This window comes from Cheilinus undulatus, linkage group 18, assembly GCF_018320785.1.
Source record: "Cheilinus undulatus linkage group 18, ASM1832078v1, whole genome shotgun sequence".
In the NCBI taxonomy this organism is placed as follows: Eukaryota; Metazoa; Chordata; class Actinopteri; order Labriformes; family Labridae; genus Cheilinus; species Cheilinus undulatus.
The window spans coordinates 7,372,254-7,397,208 of record NC_054882.1 but is presented as its reverse complement, the minus strand read 5'-3'; the positions used below and the strand labels follow the sequence as shown (position 1 = coordinate 7,397,208).

The 24,955-nt window shown below is 39.2% G+C and overlaps 1 protein-coding gene across 2 annotated transcripts in view; it reads left to right on the top strand.

Annotated features, from left to right (window-relative positions):
- The window catches only part of atrn (attractin), a 270,882-nt gene that overhangs the window by 80,889 nt on the left and 165,038 nt on the right, over nt 1–24,955 (top strand). For both annotated transcript variants that reach the window (XM_041812094.1, XM_041812095.1), the window contains exons 12-18: nt 7,366–7,586; nt 10,827–10,948; nt 13,339–13,477; nt 13,864–14,045; nt 17,891–18,110; nt 20,478–20,663; nt 24,063–24,308. In XM_041812094.1, the coding sequence (XP_041668028.1) occupies nt 7,366–7,586; nt 10,827–10,948; nt 13,339–13,477; nt 13,864–14,045; nt 17,891–18,110; nt 20,478–20,663; nt 24,063–24,308 (1,316 nt within the window). The remainder of the gene's footprint in view (nt 1–7,365; nt 7,587–10,826; nt 10,949–13,338; nt 13,478–13,863; nt 14,046–17,890; nt 18,111–20,477; nt 20,664–24,062; nt 24,309–24,955) is intronic.

The window sequence follows — 24,955 nt, the reverse complement described above, 5'->3', positions numbered from 1 at the left end:
TCTTTTCATTTGTTCTGCATCTCACAAATGTTCTTCTGTTTGATCAAAATACCTCAAACTTGGACTCATCAATGAACAACACCTTCTTCCGGTCTTCCAGTGTCCAGTCTTTTTGCTCCCGTATTAGTAAAATGTTTTTTAGCTGTGAAACATGATGGATTAGCAGCCATACTAGGAGATCGATGCAGAGGACTAACAGTTGCTGATAACTGTAAACTGCATGAAAATGTTTTTCTTTGGAAAACAATTGAATTTGCCATCCCAAACTTTTGAGCAGAAGTGTATGTCCCTTGTGGGGAAGCAGGGAGCTGCTGATCCCGGCTATCATTGGGCGAGTAGGAGGATACATCCCGATTAGGATTATTTGTCTCAGTTCAGTAATTAGATCCAGCCTTGTAGCTCCTAAGCAGCTCTTTATTTGCTACCTTTTTGCCTTATTTTATAACTTAAAAAAAGGAAACCATCTTTTAAACAGGAGCTGACTTGCACCGCTCAAAAGGAGCCAGCTCTTAAAACCAGCTCGTCTGTGAATGACACATAAGGACACCTTTGTAAGATTTCACCAGTATCCCACAAGATTTATTTGCTAGACAGTGTACTGACATATCCTGCTTGGTTATGACGGAGAAAAGTTGTCAAAGATGCACTGGTAACCGCTTAGCTTGTGGCTAATTTGCCCCTATTCATCTACACTGATACTGCACACAGCATGTAGGGTTAACAGGCCATAGAAAGAGATCAGTGTTGTTGCGGAAGAGAAGGGAAAGAGCATCCACTACAATCCAGGCACTTCCTCTCTGGATGCCCAAAACGGATTGTGCATGTATTAACAACCTGAAACAGTCACTGATTCTGTTTCTTCCTCTTTTAGTTTTATGAAGTTGACTTACCCAGTGCTTTGGGATGACAATAATAGTTGAACAAAGTTTTTCCAACCTGTAAACAACCTTTTTCAGGTAGCTGGAGCACAATAAGCAAATTTTGTGCCCAAATATGACAAAAGCTACGTGTACATGAAATGCTAGGGCATTAGCAGCATGCTACCTTGCAGCTAAACATCTGCCGTCCAAAAAATTAGTCACACAGCTGCAGATCCGTAAACTCCAAAGATTCATTCCAAATCATTCAAAAATAAAGAAGTTTCACGCTTTAATGCAGGGATTTTTGTAAAATGTTGGTACGCCTAAGGACAGACTGTGAACTCTGTCAAGAATCAAACCAGAAGCACATAAAGAAAGAAAACAAAGATCAGTCCTCATAAAAATGGGTGACAAATCCTAGGAAAAATCTGAATAGCAGCTAGAACAAGTGCAGATGCTTCCAGACGGGGCACAACGGGTCGCTGAATAGTGTGATGAGTTTGAAGATTATATGAATCATACGCTGTGGCCTTCACAGTCACCGAGTCTGAACCGCAGTGAGCACAGGGAGAATGACAGATATGAGTACTCTTCACCATCACTGCCATCAATATGTTGAATGAGGGAGTATCCTTCAGAATAATGACATTGTATACCTTCTATTGGGTTCAGAGTGCCTCTATAGATATGGTATACCTTCTTACTTTTTATTCAGCATCCATCTAAGGTGAAAAAGAAAGATGCCAATCTTAGATGGGATGACTGCAGAGCACTGAAACATCATCTGAGACTCCCTGTTTTAGCCTGATTTCTCTGGGTAACCTCTTTTCTTTAATGCATGTAAACCACAGTGACAGGTTTTATCTCCACCAGGGCCCACACATGTTTAATTATGCTCTCATGGTATTTAAAGGCATGTCAAAATAGAATATCTTATGCAAGCAAACATGCTCTATATGCATCTTCAACTGTCAGAAATACACGCAGGGACAACCTTTTTCATATGCATTACACAAAGTTTTACATTATGGGATTTTTAGATTTTCTGTTGGGAAATTACCTTTCATGGTTCTTTTATTCATGATCACATCTCTGCTATTTGAACATGCTGGAGTAAGAACAATCTGCAAACTGCACACATTCAGGAGAGACTGTTTGAAGGAAGAAGTAAAAATATGTTAAACTATAGATATCCACTGCTTTGGTAGGCAAAATGAAAGGCTCATTATGGTTGTCTGAAGTGGGGAATTTAAGCCTTTTGCTTGCAGAAGAACCACAAAGATGAGAACAGAACTGCTTTTTTTTCAAGTGCCGACTGAAGTTTCACACGGCAAGACTTTCAAAGATATTCAAATACAAATGTTCTTTGCATCAAAAACTTCAGATCTGAATCATTTGTTTGAAGTGAAGCAAACAAAACACATCAGTGCTAGAATAACACCTTAGAATAGAACAGAACAAATATCATTTGTGCATGGAAACTGAAGACGACAAAATAGATGGTTCAGGGAGGAGACAGCAAACAGATGACAGAGTATACACAACAAGATTCGAATCATTTTGATTTTGTGCCTGAATCAGTCAGCAAAGGCGCAATTATCAGATGATTCTAATGATGATCTTTTCAGATTTTCTCCAATCTGCTCTGAAGATGATCAGATACTTGAAATCGTAAATATTCAAGATGTTCAGCGTCTACAGAATCCTGTGGTGTGTGGGGGCGACTCTGACGACAGTCGAACAGGCCCTCTGTGGATTGTCTCATAAAACAGAACAGCCAATCAGGAAGCAAGCTGTCTGAAGGAGGAAGCACAACAAACACCGCCACTGCAACAATAGTAAACCCGAAGCATAAAGTTAGATAGTTGTCAGAAATAGAGGAGCAACTTGTTGACAAGAAGAGGAGTTGGACTGGAATTGCTATTGCAATGGACGTAGCAGGTAGCTAACAGCTAGCCACATTAGTTTGTTTAAGCTAAAGTCACTATTGGTGCACAAGTTTAGCTCAGTTGGTGTAGGAAGTGCTCATGCACTGAGGATAAAATCCTCCAATCGTGGGATTTATTCACTTTCTTAACGCATGTTTGGCGCATATCTTTCCCTATTCCCTCTCCCCTTATGTCCTGCCTCTCTTCAGCTGTAGCAAATAAATAACCCGACATCCCAGATCAACTGTTTCAAATATCCATTGCAGATATATTTACATTCATCAAGAAGAGCAGAAAAGTGTTTGGGAAAGGCAGGGCTTTTCAGAAGAATCTCGGAATCCAATCCAATCCACTTTATTTATATGGCACATTTTATAAACTGAATGTTTCCAAATTGCTGCACAAAACATCATTTAAAAACAAAACAATTGGTATACCAGTGCTCAAGATAAAACCAATAAAACCAAGAAAATATTTAAAACAATAGATGGTAGCTAAAGACAATAAATATAAATACAATGTATAAAAAAAGATAAAAACAATAGAAATAAATAAAATGATAAAAGACACAGGGGAGCACACAACTCACGTGGTGTTAAAAGCTAAAGAATAAAAATGGGTCTTAAGACGAGACTTAAAACACTCCACTGTGGGGGCTGTTCGGACGTTGGGGGGGCAGAGCGTTCCATAGTTTAGGGCCGGCCACAGAAAATGCCCGGTCCCCCCTGGTTTTAAGTCTTGTCTTAGGCACCACAAGCTGGAGCTGGCCCTCGGGCCTCAAAGCACGTGCTGGTGTATAAATTTGGATGAGGTCCGAGATGTACTGTGGGGCCTGTCCATTCAAAGCTTTAAAAATAAACAATAAAATCTTAAAATCAATTCTAAAATTAACAGGAAGCCAGTGCAAAGACGCAAGAATTGGGGTGATATGTGATTGGAGGAATGTTCTGTCCATCACTTTCATGATAGGCCAATCAGAGCGACAAGACTAAATGAGCTGACAGGTTACCGCTGCCCTAGATTATTAGTGGCGGAGCTTCTTGGGGAATAACTGTGTTTATGATTGTGAGCGCCAAAGTTCGTAACATCTAGCCCAATCTGCTGGATCTCATTGGTTGTTGTGGATGTGCTGTTGGAGGCACACTGAGGATTTCAGACGGATATATGTTTGCTACAAGCCTCCACTTGGGGTACACCCCCATGGTCGTCAGGGGGTCCAATCTGGCCTTGAATGGGGGATAAAATCATGTTGCATGTGGCCAGTCTTAGGCTGTAAATTGTCTGTTACTGGGTCTATGCTTTTTGAATGGTAGAATTGAAGAGTGCAGTTTATGACTTGATAATTGGCCCTAGTTACCAAAATCTATTTGCATGGGCTCAATTTTGAAGAAAACAACTTTTAAATGTCATGTATTTTTTAAAGTAGAGATTAGTTTCTTCTGAAAATAATCCTTGTTGTGTTCATATGTGACATTTTATTATTGTAATTCAACTTGAATAGATTATAGAGAAGGTGCTGCAATCAGAGGCGATGACTCACCTTTAAGTATTCTCTGCACCACCAGCAGAGCAAGACTCTCAGATCCATATTAAATTATACATCCTGTTGTAGCGATCGCATCAAATATTAACATGAATCACCAGCCCTGTTTGAGTCAATTCTCACTGATGACTCCTGCTCCTCTGAAGCAATTAGGAGTTTGTTCATGCATTCATTATTTCATTGATCAAATACAAATTTAACACGATTGCTGACTGCAGGACAGAATCCAAGGCAGTGGCATTTAAGAAAGAAAAGCACTTCACATGCTAAAAAGCAGAATGAGGAAATGTACAATGGTGAGGAAAAAGTGAAGTCCTGAGGCTTTAAATAAGTAAACGTATAATGTAATAGACACCCCCTGCTGTAACCCCAGTTTAGAATTGATTTTTGTAGGTTTTACTCCTCACTTTCAAGGTACTCCAAGGTCTGGCTGCAGCATGGATCTGTGAGAGTTATTTCTGCCCAAAGTGCATCTACACTCCACCTCAGATCCTGCTACAAAACCCCGCTAGCAGTCCCCCAGTCTAGACTTCAAACTGAAGCCAAGAGTGCTCTACATTTACTGCCAAGGCCTCCCAAAGTCTGGAACAGTCTTCTTTTTCAAATTCCTCCTGCTTCCTTGCTTTAAAAATGTCTTTTTAAAACTCCTTTTCGGCTTCTTTGGGTTGCTCTTGTTTCAGGATATTTGGGTTTTGAGGTATGAAGATATCCAACTCAACATATTGTAACAAATTAAACAAAAAAGATCATTGTGGACACCAGTTCCAAAACCCTAACCCCAAATCTGAAAAAAGTTATTTCTCAACAATGCTAATTTCTGTTTAAATCTAATATTAAGGTGGGATTGAAACAATAACAAAGACTGAATATAGGATAAAACCAAAAAGACTATTTGAATTATTTAAAAACCAAAATAAACGTAGATATCAGACACACATTTAAAATTAAGAAGGTTAAGGAGGTAGCCACATGCAGCATGTTTTATTGGCTCCTAAGTATAAAGTCAAGCAAGACCAAGGTCATGTCTCATGTAATAACAAGCAAGTCTCATATCAAGTACTAAGTTAAGGCAGGTAAGTCCTGTGACAACTCCTGAGTCAAGTCACAAGTAAGAACAAGCAAGTCCTCAGGCAAGTCCAGGGTCAGGTCCCAAGACAGGCAGGTTTGAGTTAAGTCCCAGATGAAGACAGGCAAGACCCAAGTGAAGTCCCAAGTTGACAGTTAAATCTTGTCAAGTCAAAAGTAAAGACAGGCAAGTCCCAAGTATAAAGACAAGCAAATTCCAAGTCAAGTCCCAATTATAGATAGGCAAGTCCTGAGTCAACTTCCAGGTAAAAATAGGGGTTCTAAGTTCCAAGTAAAGCCAGGCAGGTTTGAGTCAAGTCTCAAGGATAAAAGTAGTCAAATTTCAAATCTCAAGTTCCAAGTAAATATTGGCAGGTCCTGTATTGAGTCTCTGTAAAGACAGGAAAGACCCTTGTGAAGACAGTTGAGTCTGAAGTTAAGTCAAAGGTAAAGACAGACGAGATCCAAACTTCTACACTTTGAATTCAGAGCTCTGAACTAGTCATCATCACTGGTCATCAAATTAAGTTACTCTACCTGTTTCCCTTAGCTTCAGCAAAGTTAACTTTAGCACCATAGATTCCAGCATCAGAAATGTAGCATTAGTAAAGCTAGCATTATCTAAAACATTACCCTGCAATTGATACAACCTTGATTCACTGTACTCTCTGCAGCTTCAAACGTGGAACAAATTGATTAATTTGAACTATTTGTGACATTTTGTTAGGAAGATAGTTTTAAACCTCAAGTAATTTTAAGTCATAACTAAGGCTCAAATCCAAGTGAAGTCACGAGTCTTTGGTGTTAAAGTCTAAATCTGTTCTAAAATTGTCAATTAAAGTCCAAAGCCATTAAAGTTTTGACATGAGTCACATAACTTGGACTCAGCTAAGACTCAGAAAAATGTTGCTTGTTTAACAGGAAGATATTCTTTTTTTTTGAACGTATCTAAATTAGCAGACCTTAGCTTTTTGTATCCTAAAAAATTGTGGATTGAGATACCTTTTAATAGGAAGTTTGAATTTTTGCAGTGTATCTGTACTTAGCTTAACAGAAATGCTAATAAAACTTAATTACCTTGCATAACTTTAATCTCTTAGAACAACTATTCTCTCATAAATTTAGCAGGTTTATTGCATTTACACATCTTAAAGCACCAATTTGGTCCCACTTGGTTGAATTTGGACGTTACACTGAAGAAATAGCCTCCTTTAAGCATGCTTTTTAAAGAGTAATGAGGCCATTATTTCTGCACAAAGGGATTTGCCGTAGAGTCTATTAAAGTTTTGCTTTAATGCATGAAATAGAATAGAATTTCTTTTATCACTTTTGTACCAGAGTGAAGGCAATAATCTCAAAGATACGTCTGTGAAAGACTGGATTAATGAAAGAAAAGTGAGAAAATGTACTTCTCTCTCAGTTATGTAAATCAACATTTTTTAAGTACACATCCTTTGCTCAAACAACGTAATGTGCATCCCATACTCAATCCCTCAGTCTTCTCCTCCTGATCTTATTGAAAAGGGAAAAGTGTGCCCTCTTTGGTCTCAAGGGACTTCTGATCAGACTTCTGCACATTACCCATCCACCCCGCACTGACTCTGCTACAAATGCTCACATATATACACCCACACACTAATCCCAGCTGCTGAACAGAGGCCAGAGCAGAAAGATGTTCAGAAATGCCCTAAACTGTCAGCCAAACCCACACACACAGCAGGGGGTCTGTCAGGTCCATCCGCTCAGGAAGAGAGGGCTTGTCTGGGATTTAGCAGACTTGTGAGAGGGGGGGCTGAAACCAAGAGAAGAAGAAGAACACTTGGACTAAGCTTCTCTGGCTCTTATTGTGCACAAAAGGTCAAAACTGGGGAGGATTTTGGGGCAGAAATCATCCCCTCTTACCTCCTGAATCCCTTCCCTTTTTCCTCCTTGATACCCCTCTTACATCTTCTTTCCTCTCCTCCTGCAGTGTGATGTACGTGTTTGGCGGCTTCAACAGCATGCTGCTCAGTGACGTCCTCATGTATAACTCGCCCAGCTGCTCGGCCTTCTCCAGCCCGGCATCCTGCAGCCAGGCCTGGCCGGGGATCCACTGCGTCTGGAACAGCACCCAGGGGTCCTGCCTGCCCTGGGAGAGCAACGCAAACGGGACTGAACAGCAGATACCGGCGTCCTGTAACACACGATCATGTAGGTGGCAACACAAGCACACCAAAAGCATCCAATACTGCACATCTTGCCATGTAAAATTCATCCAACAACACAGTTTTAGAGTAGTTTTGTCTTGAGTGCTGCATGTCTTCTCTACATTGAAAACATGGATGTCCAACCATGCAGTCTAGTATATCAGAGAGAAAGACAAAACAATGCCAAAGGAGGATTTTATGTGCGAAGGAAGTTCTAAAAGTAGAAAATTTGGCATCATGTAGCTTTAGAAACTTCCCAGATAATAGTTATGTCCACTTAAATTTCTTCTAAGCTACCAAATATTGGTATATCATTATTCTCTGCCTTTTCCTTGATAATCAAGCAAGTGGACTCATGAGAAGTATGCCTGACCATTACACCAACAGGCTGTGATGACACTATATTCAAATACTTGTACTTTATTATGGAGTTCGCTCCCTTTTGCAGCTCCACACTTCTTGGAAGGCTTTCCACAAGATTTTGGAGTCTCTGGGAATTTGTCTAGCTTGCAATCTCCATTCCAGTTCATCCCAAAGGTGCTTGATGGGGTTGAGGTCAGGGCTCTCTGTGGGCCAGTCAAGTTCTTCCACACTGAACTCATCAAACCATGACTTTATAGTCCTTATAATCATGTTGGAATAGAAAAGGGCCTTCCCCAAATTGTTGACACAAATTTGGAAGCTTAGCATTGTCAAAGAATGTCTTGGTGTGCTGAGGCATTAAGATTGGCCTTCACCAGAGATAAGGGGCCAAGCCCTGAAGCCCCACACAGCCCCATATCATTATCCCTCCTCCACCAAACTTCCCAAAAGTCAGGCAGGTGATGTTTTCCCAGCATCCACCAAACCCGGTGACTTTTCAAGGTCTTCAAAGATAAAATCCACACCAGTTACTCTGATATTAACATCTTTTTATGAAATTTTTAATCCACTTTCTATTGCTTTTGCCGTTAGCTTTGAACGCTAACCACCATATTTTGTCCCAGAATGCTTTGTGACGGGCTGTTGATCAATGGCAGGCTCTTCTGTCGTTGAATCCTGCTGTGTTGAATAGCACAGATCTTGGTGTTGCTGGCCTGAATAGCTCATAATGTAGAGAAAGAGATGTTGAGAAACTGTGATGTGGCCCTCTGTGCCACTGCAGACAGGAACAACTGATTAAAAACAGCCAATACAAAGAAGTGCAAGGACTTTTTTTGTAAATGTGTGCATATTTCAAAGAATTTTTGTGACAGAGTGATTATTTTTTCACTTTTTGGTCCCCAAGAGATGAGAGAACAAGTTTGGGCAAAAAGAACAGTCTTAATCATTATTGTTCACTGTGTGTCTTCATAGTCCCATGACCTTTATAAAATTCAAGTGGCTTTACTGCACACATATTCTTAAAGCCCAGGTTCTCCTGAGGGAAAAAGGATTTTTTGAGCTTGATTATGCACCACAGGGTTGATGTTTTACAATCTTTTAAGACAGTGAGTCCAGGAGAGACAAAATGGTAAAAATAGCAAAAAATCTGGCAAACATATTTTGATCATATTTTGTGGCTGAGTAGAAGCGGTCAGGATGAGGGTCAGCACCTCCAAGTTTGAAGCCACGGTTCTCTTACAGAAAACGGTTGATTTCTGCCTCCAGGTGGGGAGAGTGTCTTTGCCCCAAGTGAAGGAGTTCAAGTACCTCAGGATCTTGTTCATGAGTGAGGGTAGAAGGGACCGCAGACGTTGTGCCGCACTGCTGTGGTGAAGAGGGAGCTGAGCCAGAAGGCTCTTGATTTACCGGTCAATCCCAACCCTCACCTATGGTCATGAACTCTGAGTAATGACCAAATAAGATGGCGATTCCTCAGGAGGGTGGCTGGGCTTAGCCTTAGAGATAGGGTGAGGTGCTCAGACATCCGGAAGGATCTCAAAGTAGAGCTGCTGCTCCTTCCCATTTTCCAGGCATGTCCAACTGGAAGTAGACCCCGGGGTAGACCCAGAACTCACTGGAGGGATTATATATCTTATCTGGCCTGGGAATGCCTCAGAATCCTCCAGGAGGAGCTGGAAAATGTTGCTGGGGAGAGAGTTTTCTGGGTTGCTTAGCCTGCTGCCACAGTGACCCGACCCTGGATGAGCAGACAAAAATGAATGGATATTTTGAAGGCAGCAGTGTCTGCTTTAAGTTTCAATCTCTCTGTAAACGGTGGCTTATGTGGGCTCCTCCAGTTGCACAGAATATGTCTGGCTGCTACCATTCAACCCTTTATTATTAGAGCTGACTCTGCTTTCCTTAATAGTCAACTTTGAAGAAAAATCTTTCCTTTTTTCTTTCAACAGGCAAACATATCGCTCACCTTAGGTCTTAGAAAAATGTAAAATTTCCTGCTTCTTGCTCTTAATGGCCTCCTTTGACGCCTACCCTGCAGCAGCGTTTATATGCCTTGAAATAACACTGCAGAAACCATCTATCTTATAAGTTATGGCCATGTTTGCTTTTGTTGGTTACATAGAGGCATCAGTATTAATTTCAGTCAGGTTCATGACCAGCTAAAACTCCTTTAAGGGATTTAGGATGATGAAACATGCAGGAGATCAGTGATAAAAATAGATTTACGACATTGATTAATCCAAACTCTTTTTAAAGCAGTCTTTGTATGATAGTGGAGAGTGTACTGGTGTGTTAGTGAGCATGTGTGTGCTCCTTAAGTGTTGCTGTGTCCTACAAACACACCTTAAAATGAGTGCGTCCCAGTTCTTAAGTTTTACTGCCCTCTATATGAGCGTTAGTCTTTGTGTTTCAGCTAGGACAGAATAAAATAATCATCAGGGACAGGTCATCAGGTCTCTCCACCTCCAGCTGTGATTTCTGTTCTGTTTACCTTTTGTGATTTGTTAAAAAAAAAAAAATCTGCTTTTCCCCAACCAGCTCGCTCTCATTTTCTAGTGTCAGCGTCTGCACAAACGTTAGCAGATAGAATATCATTCGGGCACATTTAATACCAGCGAGGCCTCTTTTCTCTGCTGCTGTCTGGCAGTTTCTCTGCCCCAGATTTCCCCAGAAGATACTGAATGTCCAGGAAGTGGTAACTGATCTCTGGTTCACAGAAAAGTTAGAAATACTGGAATTGCAGTCTGAGTACAGAGAGAAAAATATGAAAGAGCCTCGTATTCACCAGACGCTCCAATTATTTTCTAACTGCTGTTCGTGTTGTCACAAAATGCTCTTTGTTTCTGGTACAGGAGTATTCATGTTCTTCCAAATGTTGCAGATGCCGATAACGAGAGGTGCGACCAGTACACAGACTGCTATAGCTGCACAGCGAACACCAACGGCTGCCAGTGGTGCACGGGCCAGTGTGTCTCTCTGGGAAGCAACTGCACGTCTGCCACGGTGAGAAAAACGGACCCCACTGCTGACGGTGCTAACCCTGCTAACTCCAACCCTGCAGAAACATCACAGCTGTGTCCACAACTATCAGTTAAAGCTCAGCTGGCTGCTGTTTACAGATTATTAGTCATGAATACAACAAGTGCCACCCTCTGAAACTGTGAAAAAGCAAAACTTAGGAGGAAAAAGGGGGATTTTGCCCAGAAAATCTACATTTATTTACATTATCTGGTGCATTACTATTCAAGTTCTAATTTTCTTTGACAAACCACACAAGTATGTAACTTCTCTCACTATGTAAACAGGAGTTTTATCTAATGTCTATTATCAGGGATTAATAATCCGTTTTGGGCATTTTGAAGTGACTGCATTTTAGCATGCAGGTCTTCATGATGCATTAACAGCACATCTTCAGCTATGACCTAATATCAGAACTCACTTGCGCACTTCTTATTCAAATAACAGCCTATACATAATTTCTGTGGCTCTCTTATTGTGGCTTGGTATCTCTACATGGTGATCTAAGAGGCTAGTGGTGCATCTTTAACAGCTTTTCTCCCTTGCTTTGTTGTCAAAATCCTTTCAAATAACATGTGAAGTTGCTATTTAGCAAATAAACCTTATCAGGTAGATTGAAATGAAAACTCAGTTCAGGATGACAAGTAACACGGGAGTCTTCATGTGCCATTCTCAGACCAGCTTTTTATGTGCAGCAGTTACATTTATATCTATTTTAGTCATTATTTTAAAGATATAAAAAGGCCAGTTGATAGCAAATAAGGGGCTATTTGGGGGCCAAAAGACTGGTGCTGGTGACTAAAAGTCTGGATCTCTTAAAAAAAAGCTGCAACTCCCATTATTGCAAGCAAGACTTGATGGGCATAAATGATAAGATAAGATAAACTTTATTGTCACACAGAGTGAGAAATTTGTCTTGGGCTTTTCACCTGTGCTGCAGCCATAGACAGCCATCAGCATCATACAGATTACACATGAAAATCACTTTGATGTAAGACAGTGAGTATCAATAAAAATCTAATGTAGGTTAAAATATGCTCAGTGATTGGGTGTGCTTAAAGGGCTTGGTTATGGCTCATTAGTGCTGCTATTTGCTGCTGTTATCCATTAGGGTGTTATAAATCATGATATCTTTATTTTGGTTGCCAATGTTTACTATTTATAGTTTTGTCCAATTTAATCCTTTAAAAAACAGCATAAAAACTTGTCTGTTTACAGTGTGAATATGGTAGCACTGCCTTGTGCTGGAACTGAGAAAAATAATACAGTCTAGCACAAGCTTCATTCTCTGTTGAGGGCCATAGTTCACTGAATTTAAATAATTTTTCGGGAGCCGGTTAAAAATGGGCTGCAGGCCACATTTGGCCCCTGGGCCATAGTTTGGACAGCCTTGGTGTAGAGCAGGGGTGTCAAACTCAAGGCCCGGGGGCCAAATCCGGCCTGTAGCACAGTTGCACCCAGCCCACAAGATCATATTTTTATTAAAACTGGTCGAGTGGTGTAAGGTCTGAAGATTTCCTCCAGTATAAAAACGTAAACTTAACCCTGATTACTCAAAATATCCTTAAGTCATAAAAGTTTTTAAGTGTAAAGAGCACAAATAATTAGAAAAAGCCAAATGTGGCAAAAGAAATTAATTTTAGTTTTCATGTCATATTTTCAATTTTACATCTCACAGTTATGACTTAAGCTCACGTTTGTGACTTTTATTAAATATTTTGACCTTTAAGATTCACAATTTTAAAATTAAGGTAATCTTTTGACCTTTTTAAACACATTATTTCAAATTGTATGTCATATTGGTATGTCATATTTATTTTGGCAGCCCCCCAGGGAGGGGGCACCAAAGATTTTAGGGTGGACGTGAGGATCTGTTTGCTGTGAGGCTGCCAAAATAAAATTTGCGAATACTGACTAAAACCATGATAATAACTAGTTATTAAGTAGTTTATACAAAGGTCTTTTGGTAAGAAAGCATGCATATGCCTTTTTAGGGTTTTATCATTGAAACAATTAAATTCTATGTTGATTTTTGGTGGGAGTGTGTCACTTTTTCTTCTCTCGTGGGTCATGGGGGCTCTGCTTTTCTTAGGTACATGTAATTAATTTTTTCATTCATAGTTTTTTCAAACTATAGTTGTAAATTGTTCTTTCCCCTTTTACCAACAACCAATCCAACATTAAATATCACAGTTTTAGAAACAACCAATCCAACATTAAATATCACAGTTTTAGAAACCTCTACACCCCCTTTATGTTCTGCTGCCTTTTACTCATAATAACATTTTGTTCCACTTGATCAGATGTCTTTCATGGATAGAAAAAAATAATAATTGGCTTCTCTTAATGTATTATTTTCTGGTTTCTTTTCCCAGGGAGCCATAGGGGAGTATGAGGCATGCCCCAAGGACAACCCATCATACGTGTGCAACAAGAAAACCAGCTGCAAGAGCTGCGCGGTGGACCAGAACTGTCAGTGGGAACCCAGAAACCAGGAGTGCATCTCACTGCCAGGTAGCTGGGGAAAAAGCACCTTTATATTACTAAAACGGGCATCACATTCACAAGCTTCATAAAAAACTAACACTGTGCAGGAAAAAAGGTCAGTTTGAATGTTTTTGACAGCCTTGGTTGGGGTTGTAAAGATGGTAGTTGCCTTTTACACCAGCATTGTGTAAGTTTTAGTGCTAGTTCTGGTATAAAGTACCCGACATTGGAGTAAAGTATGTAAGCTGGTCATGACCCCCCTCGCTCTATTTGAACATTTTAAAAAAAGGCAAATTCAAACAAAAGAAAGAAGGGTATGTTCAATGATTTCTCAAGAATAAATAAAGCTTAAATGGATGATTGTTTTTGTTTTCACTTAAATATCAGTCTTTTCCATCCTCTCTTTGCTCCAGAAAACGTGTGCGGTGAAAGCTGGCATCTGGTCGGTAACTCCTGCCTGAAGTTCATCACAGCAAAAGACTCATATGACAACGCCAAGCTGGCCTGCAGGAGCCACAACGCCGTCCTGGCCTCACTGACCACGCAGAAGAAGGTCGACTTTGTCCTGAAGGAGCTGCAGATTATGAGCGTCGTGGTGAGTATTAGAGAGGGGTTATCACCTCGAAGCAGAGCTGCATGCTTACAGATGAGAAAAGGAAAATTAGAATAAAGCATCCAAGACGTGGTCAAGAAAGAGAACGACAAAAATCATTATTTACTCTCTTATTTATGCTCTAAAACTTAACTGTTTTAAGATTTTGCACTTGTCTTAATGTCCTCTGGCTCCATCCTATGTGTGTGTGATTTTTGCACCACTGAGCGTGAAGCAAATCTTCCACTAACAGAATCTTTCCTGAGAGCTCAGACCCCTCTTACTCGCTCCATTAGAGCACACACACGGAAATCTATCCCAACAATCGACTAGCCATCACAAGCTGCTGTTTATATCATCAGATGCAGGTCACATATCTGCAGATGGATGTGAAGATAGAGAGGGGATGTACAGTGTTGGCTTTAATCATCGCGTCAAGTTAAGACATGGAAAATACCCGTGCTGAATATAGAAATCAAAGCTCAGATCTGCAAACGCTGCCTTTACATAAAGAGAACGTCTAAACAGGCTTTGATCTCAAATGCTGTATTTGTGGTTGTAATATTGACGTGTAAGCTCGTATTTAACTGTACGCTGACCTGCAAATGTCCTGTTTCATAAACAGTCTAAATTTAGCCTCCAGTAAATCCGTGGTCCGACTCTGGACTTGGCTCTTAATCACAGCGAGTTCACTTTGGAGGCTGACAAAAAAATCATCCGTTTTTTTAAGCTTTAGTTTTATTTCTCATTTTGCAGAACCTGTGAGAATAGGCAGCTACTGCCAGTGTCACTTACCTGATTTTTATATTAAGGAGATTTTATGTAGAGAACAACGGTGTTTTTAAATTTTAATTGGATTTTTTGTGATTCACACTTGTGTAGATACTGTATTTCATTGCAGAAATCCTACATATTGTATCTTTAAGCTAATAATGCTGCTTCTGATCTCATGCCAATAATATCATACATCCCTACCCAGAATGTTCAGTTCTCTCTAAATTTAGATCCTGGTTTCTGTGCTTGGAAAGCAGAGAGTTCCTTAAAGGTTCCTAGTTTCTGAGGAAGGCTCCTGTTGTTGAAAAGCACCTGTATCATCACTTTTAGTAACCCACTGCATTTATTTGGATTCACTTTCGGCATTATTTTATAATACAGTATATTTTGGGAAAAGGACAACACAAAGCAAAGTCACTTTCAATATTGTTTTGGCTTTACATGATTACCATTCACTAAAATCTTTAAGGCAACTGAGATTAAACTGGTGGCAAAATTTGGAACAAGCTGTTTGTTTATTCTATGTTTTTGGTCTATATGTTCTGTCGAAGTTCTGTACTTTTCAACTTTTTTTCTCTCCCTGCTCTTTTGCAGAAGCAAAAATTTACATTCAAACAACAACTCTGTATCTACAGGTTATATTGCTTTGACAAAATGGTCTTTGTTGTCCTCATTTTGTGCAGTATTTTCCCATTTTTGATGCCTTTTAACCCATTTTTGCACTTTAATCCCATTCATAAAAACTTTTTCAACACCTTTTCTGCCCATTTTTTTAACCCATTTTAAAAACACTATCCAAATTTTGATGCCAACTATGACCCCTTTTCATAACACTCGGGTTTTCACCATTTTTAACCTATTTTTGCAACATTCTTACACTCTTCAAGATTTTTTCTTTACATTTTTGCAACTTTTTGCCGTTTTTTGACGTCCCTTAACCCATATTTGCCACTTTTTAATCCCGTCTCACAAAATTTTCAGCCCATTTTTGCCACTTTTATCTGCCATTATTATGAATATGTGCACCTTTTTCCCATTTTTGATGCCTTTTAACCAATTTTTGCACTTTAATCACAATTTTAGAAAACAAAACATTTTTAAACATCTTTTTTGCCCATATTCCTACTTTTGATTGATACTTTTGATTTTATTACACCCATTTTTTCCACTTTTCTAACTGTCATTGACACTTTGACCCATTTTTGCTATTTTCTGCCTGTTTTTTAGCCTCTGTTAACCATTTTTTTGCCACTTTAAGTCATTTTTTTTTTTTTTTAAATTTTTTTTTAATTTGATTATTTATTTGATTAGGAAAGTGCACATAAATCAACATTTTCGCAAAACACGATAATGTAAATATGCAGGAATTAGCACAATAGCTAAATTTCATCCGTTGTCCTAAGGCAGGTAAGTACAGAAAGAGCAAAAAACAGATTAAAATAGCATGATTCACAAGACAGTACACAGATATCACACAGTTTTAACAAACAAGACGGACGCAATTTGTACACAACAAATAACTCACAAAAAGAAAGCTATCTAAAAGCAAGAGGCATAAAAGCCCTCAGCAGCAAGCAGTGGAAGAGGAGATATACATTATGAATGATTACACGATTGGTTTGTTTTCAGCCAATGTTTAATGTTTAAAAAAAGGGGTTTACATTTTTAAGATGACTATGGCATAAATAAGTCAATATTTATTGCTTTAATAAGTTGTTATTATTCAGGTAAAAAGTGAAATATGGTTCTCAGAGATTGCTGAGCTCCATGGGCCCCACATTTGGCTGGCCTCAGAAAGCCCCCCCAAACACTGATAAGTTTATCTTAAATCTGTTGCAGTTGTCAAGTCTTTTCTCAAAATGTCCACATCAGCCTCCACAAAGTGTAGCATTTTTCTGTACTTCAATAAAGTTCACATCCTCAAACTCTGTGAATTAAAATGCTCTTTACAGAGAAGTCCTCATTCCTCCGACTGATGAGGAAAGAGGGTTCAAGGAGCCCTTATATCAGCCCAATCAAAGCAAGATCTGTCTAAATATTTTACAATGCATCTACACTTGAGTTCACTGGAGAGCGTTATGTAATCCTGAATGTATCTGAAGCACTTTGAGTGTTCAGGTCTGACGACCCGGTCTACACTTAAACAGGGTGTCATCTCCAGCTGCAGCCCTGCTTTACTTTCTCTACAGATTATCCAGCATGCACAAACGCTGCCTTCCCTTTCCAAAGCCATCCATGCATAAATGTAAGCCACTTAGGATACTACAAAGTGCTCTAGGGCCACTGCATAGCATATGAAATGTTAAAGTTAAAAAGACTAAAACATTGAGTCTAAATCACAAAGCTGGGCTGGAATTGAGAAGCGGTTTCCATCCATACTAATGAAGTTGTTTAGATTTCCCTTGCTGGTTTAAATCCAATTCTGCTCCAGCCTCATGTAATCTTTGTGCTTAAAGGTAAAAAAGAAATAAAACCAAACTCCTCTGGAGTAACATTGGTATTCAATCTGTCCAGTTCAATGATAAAAATCCTGTACAGGCGCTGAGACTCTGAAACATGCTTCACAAGTCTTCCCTGCCGTGTTTTATCGACACTGTTTGTGCTGTTAAGGAGTTCCATTTCCAGACAGGTTCAATCAATCCTAAAAAATGCAATTAAATCTCGATGGAACAGTCATTCGACCCATGTCTGCGGGAGATCGAGCTCTCTTTGTTTACTACTACTGCAACAGCGTGGCCATTGATTAGAGATGGGGTGGATAACAGAGCCTCCCAAGAGGAGTGAAGTAAAGCTGCTTTTATAGCTGCTCAGCCAGTCTGAGGGAGTTTATGTCACTACAGATGAAATATTGAACCCTAGATTGTTCTTTTCGTTACTTACAACCCACATAGTTTTTCTTTTATTACAAGAAAATAGCCATCCTAACATGTTTCTGCAACCCCTGAAGGCCAAAAGATGATCACCAATATTTAATGGTTTTGTTTTCATCATTAGGGATGCTGATTTACAGAGTAGAGAAGAAAGAGGCAGAAACAAAAGTCTTTTGACTTTGAGAAACTGTTGTTTATTTGCAGTACAAGGCCACAGTGACACCCTGGGTTGGACTTAGGAAGATCAACGTGTCGTACTGGTGCTGGGAGGACATGTCGCCCTTCACCAACACCACCCTGCAGTGGCTGCCTGGCGAGCCAAGCGACGCCGGATTCTGCGGATACCTGGCCGAGCCTGCGTCCAGCGGACTGAAAGCACAAACCTGCATCAACCCAGTGAACGGCAGCCTCTGTGAACGACCAGGTGGGTTCACTTTAGTCAACAATTAATGATGGATAGGTAGAGAGAATGATGACAAATACAACCACATATAAGCTGGTAGCAATCCACTCACAGTAGCGTACAAGTGTGTTTGGAAAAGTTGTATTTTGTACCAGTTCTGTACTCTGGTGTTGTATGCTGAACTGATTTGATAAATTAATAGAAATGACTAACATACATTCTTAAAAGGGATACACAGATGCATCAGATTACCAGCAGTATCAGTTAATTTTGGCCCTTTTTGGCAAATAATGTGAACTTAAACTGATATTAGTAGCAGATGTTTATCCATCATTTTAATACTGGCATCTGTTTCCCTAATGGCTGATTAGAGGTGGGTAGACCTGTAAAAACCATTGAAAGGGTGGGTTAACTGGTTTTAAAAACAACATAGTGGACAGTAAACCAGTACAAATATCATCCAATTGGGAGGTAAAGCAGTATAATTATCATCCAAGTGGATGGAAAACCAGTATAAATACCATCTGAATTGATTGTGCACTTATATTAACACCATCCTAGTGGATGGTAAACTGGTATATATACCATCCTTGTGGAAGGTAAACTGGTATTGATACCATCCTAGTGAACGGTAAACTGGTATTGATACCATCCTAGTGGACGGTAAACTGGTGTTGATACCATCCTAGTGGATGGTAAACTGGTATATATACCATCCTTGTGGAAGGTAACCAGTGTAAATACCATCCAAATAGAAGGTAAACTGTATTTATACCATTGAGGTGGACAGTACCCAGTATAAATACCATTCAAGCAGATTGTAAACTGATATTGAAACCACCCTAGTGGATGATAAACTTTGTAAATACCATTAAGGTGGACAATAACCAGTTTAAATACCATCCAAGCGTACAGTTAAGCTTTATAGGTACCGCTCTTACGGATGGTAAACAGGTAAAGATACCATTGAAGCTGACAGTAACCATTATAAATACCATCTTTATGGATGGTAAACATCCAAATGAACAGTAATCTATATTAATACCATCCAAAGGAAAGTGAACACCCAAATGGATGGAAAACCAGTATAAATACCATTTAAATGGAATTTAAACTGGTATTAATGTCATCCTTTTGGATGATGAACTGGTATTAATACCATCGTAGAAGAATGGTAAGCAGATGAAAATACCATTGAAGTGGACAGTAAACCAGTATACCATCAAACTGGGCAATCAACCAGTATGAAAACCGCTGTGCGCTGCTATGGTTTGACTTGTCTTAAGGCCCAGCTCTTCAGTAATTCCTGTTATAGTTGCTTAAACATGTTTGAAGTTGTGTTTTAACTCATGAATAACTTGTTTTTTAAGTTTATGATAATTCAAAGTAGAGAAAGTTGAGTTAAGCAAAGTTGGAGAAGCAGCTAAAAACTCTATAACTCTGTACAGTTTTTCAGCTAAAGCTCAGTTAAACCAATAAAAAAACACACTAGTTTTTTATAGTGAGTGTCTCACAAAAATGTCTGTACTTGTTTGTGACTGCTTTTATTGTGAATGTCCACATCAGGAAATGTGGTGGGGACTTATAGAACAATTTTTCTGTGATTTTATGCTCAGATATAAGTTGAGTATGCTATCACAGACTGTTTTAGAGGTGGAGGGGGTGTTATAACACCTGAATTTGCATTAGAAAAAGTATTTCTGGGGAGCAGGTGGCCTAGTTGTTAAAGGCGCTCCCGGGTTCAAATCAGGCCTGAGGCCCTCTACTGCATGTCTCTCCCCCACTCTTGACCCTGTTTCTGACTCTGTCCACCGTCCTCCTCTGTCTAATAAAGGCACAAAAAATGTCCAAAAATAAATCCAAAAAAGAAAAGAAAAATGGTTTTTTTTTTTTTTTTTGCTGTATTGTGATGAAATGCTGTCACTGTAAAGAGTAAAATAAATACTGTTATATAAGGTTTGTGATATAGATATTCATTCCGAAAACTTGTATCTGTTTTTGTGGTCAAAGGTGAAAGAAAATGTGGGCAAAATAAGTGATGAAAAAGACCCTAGGCAATAGTATCAGCCGTCAGCTAATTTATCATTTCAAACAGCAGCATTGGCCCTTATTTTCACAATTCTGAAGTTTAAAATAAGCTTGAGGTCCATTATTTCAGCTGCATCATCTCCGAGTTTTATCAGAATGTTCAGGATGAACTTTACAACCTTTTTGTATCACTTATCAAAACAGAAAAGATTTTTAGAACATTTTATCGATCATAGTTTGTGAAAAGTCAAACCACCAGAGGAGGTTTGACTCCCACAGAAGCATCCATGCTGTTAATTGAATGCCTTTTAACCCCAATCCCATGGGCTTTAAACTAACTTGCTTATTATTTCTCCTCAGCCAACCACAGCGCCAAGCAGTGCCGGACGCCGTGCGCCATGAGAGCCACTTGCAGCGAGTGCACCAGCAGCAGCTCCGAGTGCATGTGGTGCAGCAACATGAAGCAGTGCGTCGACTCCAACGCCTACGTGGCGTCCTTCCCCTTCGGACAGTGTATGGAGTGGTACACCATGAACATTTGTCCACGTAAGACAACTTAAACTCATCCCTTTTATTACTAATTTACGAGAGGTCACAATGAATATTCAGCCTGAAAATAATTTCCTGTTATTTCATCACTAAATGTAATTCAGAAATGTAATTTATGCCCATCAGTCTCTTTCCTAACAGTGTGTGGAGTGAAATTAGAAAACACAAATTTGAACCCAGGAGTGAAGTCAAAAGAAGTGATTTATAACAGCCTGAAGCCAGACACCGGATGCAGACATGACCCTGTCCTTCCATTATTACTTTCCTGCCATTGAGTGCATCATTACATTAGGGGGTTAAGGTGTTCCCTTTCAAACCATTTAATTACTTATCAGGTCATAAAGTTAGAAATGTTTTTAAATTGAGACAGAGTTACAAATTAACTTTTTAAATATTTAATGACGTTGGATGATTTCTGGAGTTGCTGCCCTAGGCCCTCTAAATAAGCTTTTAAACAGCTAGAACTTCACTTTGTGGGATCTTATTGTAACAGCACATGAATGCATCTATGCCATTTAATATCCTAAAGAGTTGATATTTTATTATGCAAGGGTCAACGACATATAGGGCTTAATTCACTGTGGTTGCACCACCTGAAATTTGCAGTTTATTTCAAATTAAACAGGCAAAGACATTGACACATGTTTTACTTTTATTACAGTTAAAACTGGATTTTTTTAAAATAAAGAATTTATGCCAAATTAAATTTTGCAGTTTTAACTTGGTTATACCACCTGACATGGAGCGTGTGCCTGCTCATCTAAGCAAAACTGACATTAATAAAAAAAATTTAGAAAATATATGATACCTCATTTACCCACTAAGAAGTAAAATCAACATTTTAAGAGCTTTAAATATTATTATTTATTGTATATTGTGACACTTTTTTGCATTTTCACCACCTGAAACACCGGTTGCCCCACCTGACATTTGAAATTAACTTCAGATTAAATAGGCAAATACTTTGCCACATGTTGTTGCTTTATTCTTGTTGTATTGTGGACACAAATATTTAAGAAATAAAATCAAGAGTGTAATGGTACAATACAATTTTGGCAGTTTTACATTGGCTGTACCACCTGACAATGAAGGTGTACCTGCTCACCTATGCTGAAATAAATATTTTATTTTTGCCTAAAAAGAATCTACAAAACATTTCACTATGCTGCACATGTCTGCTGGAGGAAAATAAATTATGCAAAAGTCTGTTTCACCTCATTTTAAAGATAAAATACCCAAGATTACAGTTGTGCACCCGATCGTTTAAGAACCTGCAAATTCCAGAACAAACATTTTTTGATGATCTTACTAGCTTTATATTGATACATTTTAACAACATTGGTGTATTTCAAAGATTTCAATCATCTAATCATGTTACAGTGATCTAATTTGAATTTCACATAACCAAGATTAATTTTTTCCTTTTTTTTTTTTTCCAAAAGGTTTATTTTGGGCATTCTTGTGCCTTTATTCGATAAAGGAGGATAGTGGATAGTGGACAGTGGTAAAGGGCCTCAGGCTGGATTCAAACCATCCGCGTACTTAACCACTCGGCCACCTGCGCCCTGAGATTAAGTTTTTTACATATATAAACCTATAAATCATTACGCGTTATGCCACTACTTGCCTTTGGTTCATAAGTAAGAACCGCACCAGGGTTTGTTTGGAAGCGAACCCTGTTTTTAAGCATACCAGTGTCTGCTTATTTGGTTCCCACCAGAGTTTGTGTGAGCTTTACACCACTCCAAATGAACTGGACATCTGGAAAAACAGACCAGAGTTTGTTTAAAGCGGACCAAACAGCTCTGGTGTGAATGTGCTCTTAAAGCCATTGGTTTTTAAACTTCCAAGGTTTTTTTTTTAAATTGTATGTCTGTCTGCTACAAAAGCTGAGAAATGAATATTTTAGTAAATGCTGTTCTGTTTTTCAGAAAACCCTCAGGTTTTGGAGGTTGTTTTCAAACAATACTGTTTTTTTTCTTATTAGGCAGCTTTAGGTCTGAGCGGGTCGTTTTTCTACTTTTCCAATAAGGAAGAAAATTACATGAAGTTCTCTGCTCGAGAATATTGGTGCGAAACAAAGTTAAAAAGATATTGTTGAATGAAGCCATTTGTCCCTTTTCATCCTTCAGTGCTAGCTGGAACTCAAGGATTGGGAAATGTGGCATTACCTTATTTTCTCTGTTGAGCTGACAAGACACTGTTTTAAACTCTTCTTTCTCAGTCGTGTCTTTTCATCAGATGGCTTATCGAAATTATCTCGCCTCGGTGTCAGAACCTTTCTGCTCAGTTTGCATCTGAAAACCTTGGAGCAGCTTCTCTAGAGTTGAAACTCATTGATTATACATAAATGTCAACTTTTAAGCTTGCTAAAATCTCCATGCACATCTCCACCAAGTTCTTTCTGGATGTATTGCAAGAAAAATTCTGTTTTTGATGTAGAAAATGCTCAGTCCAACACAGGCAGCGCCCTATTTTCTCTGATGAAACTGCAGCGACATCATGTGTGACTGCTACACCCTGTCTAGAGGCTGGACTGTCAATGAAAGGAGGCACACTCAAAGCAAAAACACATCATTCTCCACAGTTAATATCCTCCGCCGCTTGGGCATATAGTCCCCTTCATCACACTTAAAAACGCGCTAAAAGGCCACATTTTTAACGAAGTGTGGCTCTGTGGAGCAGGACTTCCTAAACGTTTGTTTTCTTAACCTTCATTAAGTGGAGCACATTAAACAGGGGCCCCTCCACTAGATGAGATGGGGATTAATAATCTGGTTTAGTTTGATAACTTAGTCTCCAGCTGCTGCTCTGTTTTTGTACGGCACAGCAGAGAACAATTTTCATTTATTTAACCTGGCAGGTCAATTAGGTACAAGTTGTTGCTTACAGCCATATGTAGAGAAAAAACCCCTCGAGGGTGAGAGTTAGGAATTAAAATAAAGGCAAATATCTATGGAGAGCAGGTGGAAGGAACCAGCAGAGAAGAAATTAACTAAATGAACTGTTGAGCCTTGAAGAGACGCTGTGGGGGTTATTGATGTAAACAATAGAAGAGGCTACACCTTATTTATCAACACCCAATTACACTTACTGTTTCCATCACTCATTTAATCATTGTGCTGTGTTTACATTTCTACCCATACTATATGTATGTGAAACAGAAATGCTAAGTTACAGGGAAAACATTTTGATTTCTGCAGAAACACCTTTACAAAAAGGCTCATGATAGTGGGTATGTTACAGGAAATCTTTATGCACTTTATTCACAGAGCTAAATGAAGGATTGCACTGGGTCTCCAACAGAATTATCACACTTCACAGTAATAATAATACAGAACAGAAATACCCTTCATTAATCCTAAACTTTTTTCTGTGTCTCTGTTTTTGCTGCAGCGGAGAACTGCTCCGGTTACAGAACATGCGGCACGTGTCTGGACCAGCCGGGCTGCGGCTGGTGCACTGACCCCAGCAACACGGGCAAAGGTCAGTGCATCGAGGGCTCGTATCGGGGGCCCTTCCAGACCTCGGTCCCGGCCCCGTCCACCCTCCCTGGCCTGCCAGCGAGCCCCCAGCCTGCCCTCAACGCCAGCATGTGCCCCGGAGAGGCCAAATATAACTGGTCATTTATCCACTGTCCAGGTACAGATGACTTCTAATTAAGGAGTCTAAATACTTTTTTAAAAATGTGGATATATTGTACAAAGTCTGAATGTACAGAAAAACTGATATAATCTCACTTTTATTGGGAGTACAGAGTTTAAATCTGTTATTAAGAAACCCTGCTTCTTTTCTGTTTTCTAGCATTTGGAGGATTAAAAGATGAAAGCTTGAATTTTCTGTAATCATGCTATGATCTTATGCTTCAAATAGGCAGAATTTCATGTGTGGAGGGGATGCCAGGAATGAAACTGATTCATATAGTTTGTATCACATGTTAAGACCATATAAAAGGCAAGATCAATATTAAAGATATTATTTAAAATGTCCCTAAATCAAACCAGTTAATTGTTTAATCTCCAGACCATCTTTGGTGTTCAAAACTAACAGGAAGACTCAATCTTAATCAGAAACTCACAGACAATTTCCATGCAATGGCGGGCATTGTCGTGACTAAATAAAAATGGAAAGACATAAGAACTACAGTATATGTGGGAACATAAACAGAAACACACAAGGAACACTGGAAAAACAGGGAAGTTAAACTAGGCATGAGACACGAGAACTACAAAATAAAACAGGAAACACAGAAAACTCAACAAGAGAATGATTAAAAAGAAATAGAAGAC